Consider the following 9,134-nt stretch of genomic DNA (forward strand, 5'->3'; position numbering starts at 1 on the left):
CTGTTTATAAACTAGGAGGCATCAATACATCTCTGATTTTAGCTTTTTTTTTTTAAAGGTAAAGACATACTTTTTCATTTTGGGGTCTATCTTGTTAAGCAAGGACTCAGTAGTATGGCAGAATAAGCCCTGTCATCTCAGGAGATGCCTGTGTTCAACTCTGCATCAGATGACTTTGTCTTTCTTGCCAGGGCACCCATCTTATGGGCGTACCCTGGCTCTGGGCCTTTGCAAAGTAGCTTGCTTTTCCAGGCAAACAGAGTTGATCAGAAAGTGTCCAGAGTGAAAGTATGGTAGGAATAACTTAACTGAATTGCCTATGCATTACACTATGTACAAATCATTCACTAAGCATCTATAGCGTAGCTATTGTTCAAAAAACCATCTTGAGCATAGCTCTCAAGAGTGACCCAGAGTTTCAAATTTGCTGCTCCAGACAATGTAACCACTACCCCCCAAACAACAACTGATAAGCACCAGCTCTGCTGGGTGAAAAACAATGGATTGGTTCTGAAATTCTCTGTGAGCCACGTGCAGACTACTGTTTGTTATGAAGGCACATTTAGAAGACCACGGCCTAAGTGAAATGCTATATATAGCCCATTTGAAAAGGAAACATAACACTTCTCTTTCTTTTTTCTATTTTTTAAAGGAAAAAAAAATCAAAGAACAAAATGGAAAATATGCTCTTTTGGTTGATATTTTTCACCCCCGGGTGGACCCTCATCGATGGATCTGCAATGGAACAGGATTTTACGTGGCCCTTGAGGAAAGTACCCCAGCTTGTCAGAGAAAGGACTTTCCATCTCCGCAGCCCTGCGTTTGAGGCAGATGCTAAGATGATGGTACATGCGGTGTGTGGCATCGAGTGCCAGAAAGAACTGCCAGCTCCCAGCCTGTCTGAGTTGGAGGAGTCTCTCTCATATGAGACCGTGTTTGAGAATGGCACCCGAACCTTAACCAGGGTGAAAGTCCAAGGTGAGCTCCTGGAACCCACGGACAATGTCACCACCAAAGGAGCTTCACTGCGGAGGAAGAGACAGGTGTATGGCACAGACAGCAGGTTCAGCATCTTGGACAAAAGGTTCTTAACTAATTTCCCCTTCAGCACGGCCGTGAAGCTCTCCACGGGCTGTAGTGGCATCCTTGTTTCCCCTAAGCATGTCCTAACAGCTGCCCACTGCATCCACGATGGGAGGGAGTATATCAAAGGGAGTAAAAAGTTAAGAGTAGGTTTGCTGAAGATGAGAAATAAACGCGGTAACAAGAAACGCAGGGATTCTAAGCGGAGCCGAAGAGAAGCTAATGGTGGTGAGCAGAGAGAGAGCACCAAGGAGAATCTGCAGGAGAGAGCCCAGGGAAGCAGGAGAAGAAAGGGATCTGGCCGGGGTCAGAGAGTGGCTGACGGAAGACCCTCCTTCCAGTGGACCCGTGTCAAGAATACCCACATTCCAAAAGGCTGGGCGAGAGGCCAGAGTGGGGACGTGACCCTGGACTTTGACTATGCTCTTCTGGAGCTGAAGCGAGCTCACAAGAAGAAATACATGGAACTAGGAATCAGTCCAGCCATCAAGAAGCTGCCTGGGGGAATGATCCACTTCTCCGGGTTTGATAATGACAGGGCTGATCAGCTGGTCTACCGGTTCTGCAGCGTGGCTGACGAATCCAACGATCTCCTCTACCAGTACTGCGATGCTGAGTCAGGCTCCACGGGCTCTGGGGTCTATCTGCGTCTGAAAGAGCCAGACAAAAAGAATTGGAAGCGCAAGATCATCGCCGTCTATTCAGGCCACCAGTGGGTGGATGTCCATGGTGTTCAGAAAGACTACAATGTTGCTGTACGCATCACCCCCCTCAAGTATGCCCAGATCTGCCTCTGGATTCACGGAAATGATGCCAACTGTGCTTACGGCTAAGAGACGCCTGCCACAAGCTCATGTGTCATCCAAATTGCAGAGAGAACCAGTTCTTACTTCATAGGCTATGCCTGGACTTGAACCCTATCAATAGCATTTCAGCCTTTTTTTCTTACACTTGATCTTAGCCAAAACGCCGAGAAGCGATTCAGCATTTTTTTTTTTTTTACAAATTTACCATTTCAAAATTAGTTTTTCCTGTGTTTTAAAAAAATATGTTTAGCTACAGACATTGAAACTAGATGGGCACTTCATTGCCAAGTGTATACTCTTTACATGGTCATAGCTATCATTGGTGGGAAAATCTTTGTTTCCTTATGCCTTTTAGAAAACTAGACACTCTTTAAGACTTCATGTTGATACTATAAGTAATAAGTGATTTGTCATTGGACTTATTCTCAGGGTCCTGCTCTACGAAGAATCTAATAGGATGTTGGCTGGGTGTTAAATGTGAAGCTGCAACTACACAGGTGGACAGTGGACACAGGAAGAATTGCATGGAGACGAGGATTTACAACACACTCCGTGCTGTTCTCAGATGGAGCCATTCAGCACAGGCCCTCAATGTTTCTATTGTATTTTCTGTTGGGTCTGAGAAATTCAGCTTTTTTAAGGATTACAAATCAAAAGAAACAGTAAACTTTACAAACAAAATGATCAGCTGTTTTACTGCTTTGAAAAATAGGAATTGTCATGTGTATTCTTTAGAAATGGGAGCAATGCTTTGTTCTGTGAAAGTCTAGTTTAGCAGCAGTGAAGCTGAGATAGTTAAAATTTCAGGTTTTTTGTTTAATGCTCAAAATGTGGACTTTGCATATATGCATAGGGAACATGGACTACAACTTATGAATGGTCACGGATTAGAGGCCACATCAATCGATCCTATCCACTCTATGTTGTATGTGGTGCTATATTTTGAGGATGAGGAATTCTGTAAGCCTTTTCAAGAGCATTTCTCCCCTTACCAGAGTTCAGCATTCTTTTTTTTTTTTTTTTTTTTGACAGGCAGAGTTAGACCGGTAGAGAGAGAGAGACAGAGAGAAAGATCTTCCTTCTGTTGGTTCACCCCCAAAATGGCCGCTATGGCTGGCGTTGCACTGATCCGAAGCCAGGAGCCAGGTGCTTCCTCCTGGTCTCCCATGCAGGTGCAGGGGCCAAGGACTGGGGCCATCCTCCACTGCACTCCCAGGCCACAGCAGAGAGCTGGCCTGGAAGAGGAGCAACAGGGACAGAACCCGGTGCCCCAACCGGGACTAGAACCCGGGGTGCTGGTGCCGCAGGTGGAGGATTAGCCTAGTGAGCTGTGGCGCTGGCCAGAGTTCAGCATTCTTAATAAGACCATAGCCAGACTATTCTGGTGACTTCTCTGATGGGTAAATTTTAGATATGTCCTTTCCAAAACGTGAATAAAATTCATAAATATGACTTTTAAAGGCAGGTAGTGATTATTTTCATTAGGGATCAAGGCTACACACTCACCATGGCTGTCACATGGCCAAAGCAGAGTCCTGAGGCCTCTCTGGGGCAAAACACCTGGTAGGCACCTGATACATAATTTTTGAAGAAACAGATATTTGCTGAGTGGCTGCATAGAGGGAGTTTGTTCACAGCACTCGTGTGAAGGATGTTAGTGATCCAGGGTCAAGTGCATCCTAAAATTCAGGCGTGGTAGGCCTGGTTTTTCATCTGCTCTTCCTTGTGGTTTCTTGGGTTGCATTCCCTTTTCATGTCACACTCCTGTAACTGTTTTCACCAGGGTTCAAACTTACTTTCCTTATCACTTTTTAATAATGAGGAGTTACACTCTTGACTGATATGCACATGGATATTTGATTACATCATAAGTGGTGCTGTAAGTGGTGTCCTGAATAGCTGAAATTTTATACAAGTGCACACTTTTTTTATAATGTGAATCTATTAAAAATTGTTCAATAAAAAATTTAAAAATAAGCCAATCAAAACTCTTACAATATCTGTATATATGTTTTGTGTATAAGGTTTCAGCAAGTATTAAATTAATTGTCTTTTACTTTACAAAAGCATTTAATTCTAAGCACATTTCAATGAGTAGCATTTTGTTATTGTTTCTAGTAGAGGAAGACTATTGACTCACAAGTTTTTTTTTTTATATTTATTTATTTGAAAGTCAGTCACAGAGAGCGAGCGAGGTATCTCCATCTGCAGGTTCATTCTCCAGTTGGCCACAATCTCCAGGGCTGAGCTAGGCCAAAGCCAGGAGCCAGGAACTTCACACAGGTCTCTCATATGGATAGTAGGAGCCCAAACACTTCCACCATCCCTCAATGCCTTTCCCAGGCCATGAACTGGGAGCTGGATCAGAAGTGGACCAGCTGGGACATGAATCACTGCTCCTATGGGATGCCGGTGTTGTAGGCAGTGGCTTTACCCACTATGCCACAAACCAGCCCCTTGACTCAAAAGTTTTAACCAAATATTTTCTGGGGGAACTCTTCTGTGATTGCTGCAACTAAAAATGTTTCAATGTCAATTTTATGTACTTACACATAAGTACAAATATTCTCCACCTGAGATTCTTTGACCCTGTTATTGGATTTTAAGAAAGTTCAACATAACTTAGCATGCTTAGTATAGTACTTTTGTGTTTAAGGTTAAATTTTGAATAAACATAATTAACTTAAAAATCATTGTCCAATATAGTTTTCAAAGATATAAAATTTAGGTAATTTGATTTACAGTGTTTTTTTTTTTTCTTCTTTAATTCTTTCATGCTCTCCTCTTTTCTGAGTATATCATGAATCTTATATGATCTACTTGGGATCACTAAAGCATACTATATTAACCACAAAGTTTTGTCTCACATACTTTTTCTATTATACTTATGAGATTTGAGATATGAAACTTAAATTAAATTCACTTCTCTAAACAAACACCGCACTCGTTCAAAATGATGTCTACCGTGTGCAAAAGACTGCACCAATTTATTGCTTTGAGAATCTCATCAGTGACTGAATTCAAGTAACTTCATAAAACAACTGAAATGGAAAACTCAGTTTTTTCTTTACACATTCTGTTTATGCTTTTTTATATCAAATGTTATTTTTATATCAAATGGATATACATGGGCAGAGCAACTTCACATTTTTTTTCCATTTGGATATGCCTCTTAGTTAAATCCAATTTTTAATTTTGAAAAAGATTTGAATGTATATATGACTATCTTGGTCTGTTTGCACTGCTTTAAAACATACCTTAAAACAGGAACTCATAATAAACAGTAGAAATCTACTGCTCATAGTTCTGGAGGCTGGGAAATCCAGGTTCAGCGCATCAGCAATTTGGGGTCAGATTTGAACATACAGATGGTGCCTTCTTTGTCTTCTTGTGTTGGAAGGGTGAACAAGCTCCCCCAGCCTCCTTGTTGTAACAAGGCACAGATCTCATGACGATGGCGGCCTCATAACCTACACACTTGCTAAAGACCCCTTGAGGGGATGGCAAACATTCAAATCATGGCAGTAACCAAGATCCCTGTTAGACACATTTTACCCTTCTTATAGTGGATCAAAGAATTCTTTGGAATTCTTATTTCATAGAAACAATCTCAGGATTACAAGAAACCAGAAAAGATCATCTGGTTTAAGTCTGTATTTTAAGTTTCAATCCTTGTCCAGTAATAAGAAAATGAGTTATTTACCATTTACATATTGTTCAGTTATTAAAAATAATTCAGGAACGTAACATTGTTTTAGCTTAAATTATTCAGTTTGCTACATACTGTAAACATGACTCTTTTATCTTTCATTTTGATCCAATGTTGAGCATTTAAATTACTCATGTCTTTGACCGTATTCTAAGAAACCAGGTATTTCATCATAATGAACTGTGATTACTAATTAATACTATTGGGTTAAAGCAACTGAATCAAACACCAAACATTACAAAGATATGACCTACAGCAATAAATAACCTAAAATACCATTATGATTCTTTAGCGTGGTTTCAAATAACAAATATATTTTGTCTACTGATTTAAAAAAATACCTGGCAGGCATAAAAATACTTTCATGAAAACATCTGTCACTGAAAATGATTAGAAAAATAAGCTTCAGCTATTTAACAGGAGAACATTCTCAATAAATTGATTTTTCCAGCTGAGTCATTGCATAGATGAGAATACTTCGGAATTTTTTGACAGAACTGAACACAGATGAGTTTGGAAAGTTCCTTTAGGCTTTTGTTCAGCCTAATTACCACTCTTTTTCCTTACTTTCTATATATTTTACATTTATCTTTGTCAGTGATTTATAATACACCACACATTTCACTCATCTAGAACTTACTGTTTTCATCATTCCAAGTATCCAAAGTATAACAAAAAATACTAAACCCAAATATTTGTCTTCTGAATAATCAGAGTATATGGAACAATATTAGTTTTACTCTGGAAATGATATTAACTAGTTTATCTGATTTCCAAATTAATTAGAAGACAGCTGTTGAGGCAAGTCTGTGACAGCCCCAAGAAGTGACAGACCAACAGGAGGCTGCAAATTATTAAACTATTTTTGAAAAAGAAACATTATACAAGAAATATGAAATCAGAGCACTTTACAGTTACTGAGCTGTGCACCATACTTGCCTGGGAAGGCATATAAGAATATGTTTATAATGATGACTGAATAATCTATACAAAAATAAATTATAATCAGTATGAGTTTTGTAGGGCACTATAGAAAAACTCTCTTCAAAAAGCACAGCATTTTTTAAAGTCATGTATAAAGGATGAGCAATATCAGTGGTTCACAGAATTTACTTGGTTTTGCAATAAAATGAAATTCTAACCTCAAAAGTCAAGGCAAAAATCCTCCTCAAATATTTTGGTAAACCCTCATAATTCTTAACATTTCAAATATCTGCGTATTTTGGAGGTTAATGTGTGTTATTCAAAGGTCAGAAGTTGCCCTACAGCTGTGCCCATTTATGCACACATCCAGTGCTGTGACACTTGGAGCAACTCTGGTGTGACAGAAGGAAGTCAGGATGCAGAATCACACGCCTGTCACTGTCTTACCACAGCGAAGCACCCTGCATTGTAATTAGCATTATGAGATTGTAGTAATTACCTAACGTAACAGTTGCATAATAATCTAGTTGCACCCCATCGTATCTCATTTTTGGGAAAGACAGACTGGGATTTCCTAAATAAGTGCAGAGATCAGCAATCGTGTATCCCCGAAGAACCCGTGAGTGTGCTTGAGTGTGCGCCGGTATCTGTTGAGGGGACTGGGGGGTGTTACAATCTCCACCTCTGAAACTAGACATCTCCCCCCATCACCATGTTACTCCTATCTTTCAGCTACTGGGGTTTTGGTATAGCCAACAACACAATAGTCCACTAAGGGGCTTGCCTCCTCTCAGCTGGATAAGCAATCCAGGGACCTCCTAGCTACTGTAATCTAATACCAGGTGCACTTGAGGCTTCTGGAAGGTAAGGAAGAGAAGCCTCTTTCTGTTCTGGCCTGCTTTCCTTCACCAGGCCTCCCTCCTAGTAACTGACAGGAATCAAGGGTTTGCAATTTTATTTAGAATTTAAACTAACGCTATCAACCCAGACTCTAGATCACAAACCAGCTTATATCTCAGGGTACAGAAGAAAAGATTATCCTGATATACAGGGGATTTTTCCCCCCTTAAAACTACTTTATGGGGCTGGCACTGTGGCGTGGCAGGTAAGGCCACTGCCTGCAGTGCCGACATCTCCTATGGGTACCGGTTTGAGTCCCGGCTACTCCACTTCCGATCCAGCTCTCTGCAATGGCCTGGGAAAGCAGTGAAAGATGGCCCAAGACCTTGGGCCCCTGCACCCACGTGGAAGACTCAGAAGAAGCTCCTGGCTCCTGGCTTCAGATTGGCACAGCTCAGGCTGTTGTAGCCTGGGAATGAACCAGTAGATGGAAGACCCCCCCACCCCAACTCTTTAACTCTTTCAAATAAATAAATAAATAAATCTTTTTAATAAACTATCTTAAAATCAGTGGTTAGAAAACTTTGCAACTAATAATCTTAAAAGACAAATTTTCAATAAAATTTTTGTAATATCTATAATACCTGCAATACCTACAAAAGTGCTATTTTTATTTCTTTTAAAAATCAGGATGGGCTTAGTGTCAAGATTTTACCTCAGAAAAAAGTACCACTTTATCAAGCAATTGCCTAAAATTAAAAGCTTGTGATTCTGAGGAAGAACGGCATTTTCTATTCTGCCACTGCACTTGGAACATTTGCTTTGTGGCCTGGAAAAACAAGTGACACTATTGTACCCACCATATGGGCAGTGTGGCTCTTCATGGAGACCAGCATATGACTGATGTGGCCCTAGGAGCGGATGTCCTGGGCAGCCATCAGCCTGCATGCATAGCAACATCTCCTTCCTGCACTTATGCCTAAATTAAAGTTCATTTTTGTTGGAAACTAGAATATCATAATGCCATCCAAACCACCTTTTCATGAATAGTAACTAAATGTCTCAATTCTTAGTTCACATGAAACAAAATACTTTTTGTGGCCTTCCTATTCTGAGGTATTTCAAAACTGTATCTGTTGTTAGAATCATGTATAACACTCAAATAGAGCTACACACTGTACTTATGATATTTCAGTCTTGCCCTTTACATAGCCTGGTTGTTCCCAAATTTGGCTGCTCAAAGGAATGACCTAGGGATTTGTTTGGAGAAAACCAGATTCTAAAGCCCCACTAAGTTCTATCCCGGAATCCCTAATAGTGGACCCAAGAACATATATTTGATAAAGCTATCCATGCTCTGCCAGATGATCATCAGGCTTGAGAGCAACTGTCCTGGCCAACCTTTCCTGAAGGAATTATTTCCTCCACAGCCTCACTTCTGAGTTCAGTGCTGTTTGTCTCTTTCTTCTAGATTAATTTTTTTTGTTTTTTCCTCCATTTATGTATATATCTTTTCTTGTATAAGCTCCCTTAAATACTTTGGAAAGGAGAATGGAGTTATATACTACTAAACATATAGATGGTATTATTTTCAGGATTTTTATAAAATGGAAATATATTTTAGTAACAGCACTGCCATGACAGTTTCCCTATTGTAAGAAATGAGTCAGTTACAAAACTACTGAACGTATACACTCATTCTATAACATCCAATTAAAAAGGTAATATTGTTTATTTCCTGGAAATTGGATACTATATTCACTTATTATTCA

The 9,134-nt window shown here is 39.9% G+C and overlaps 1 protein-coding gene across 2 annotated transcripts in view; it reads left to right on the forward strand.

Moving 5' to 3' along the window:
- Positions 1 to 3,863, forward strand: part of PRSS35 (serine protease 35) — a 79,650-nt gene extending 75,787 nt beyond the window's left edge. For both annotated transcript variants that reach the window (XM_062187592.1, XM_062187591.1), the window contains exon 2: positions 653 to 3,863. In XM_062187592.1, coding sequence (XP_062043576.1) covers positions 675 to 1,916 — 1,242 coding nt within the window. In that variant the 5' untranslated portion in view covers positions 653 to 674 and the 3' untranslated portion in view covers positions 1,917 to 3,863. The remainder of the gene's footprint in view (positions 1 to 652) is intronic.
- Positions 3,864 to 9,134: the final 5,271 nt, after the last annotated feature.

Source organism: Lepus europaeus, chromosome 3, assembly GCF_033115175.1.
Source record: "Lepus europaeus isolate LE1 chromosome 3, mLepTim1.pri, whole genome shotgun sequence".
In the NCBI taxonomy this organism is placed as follows: Eukaryota; Metazoa; Chordata; class Mammalia; order Lagomorpha; family Leporidae; genus Lepus; species Lepus europaeus.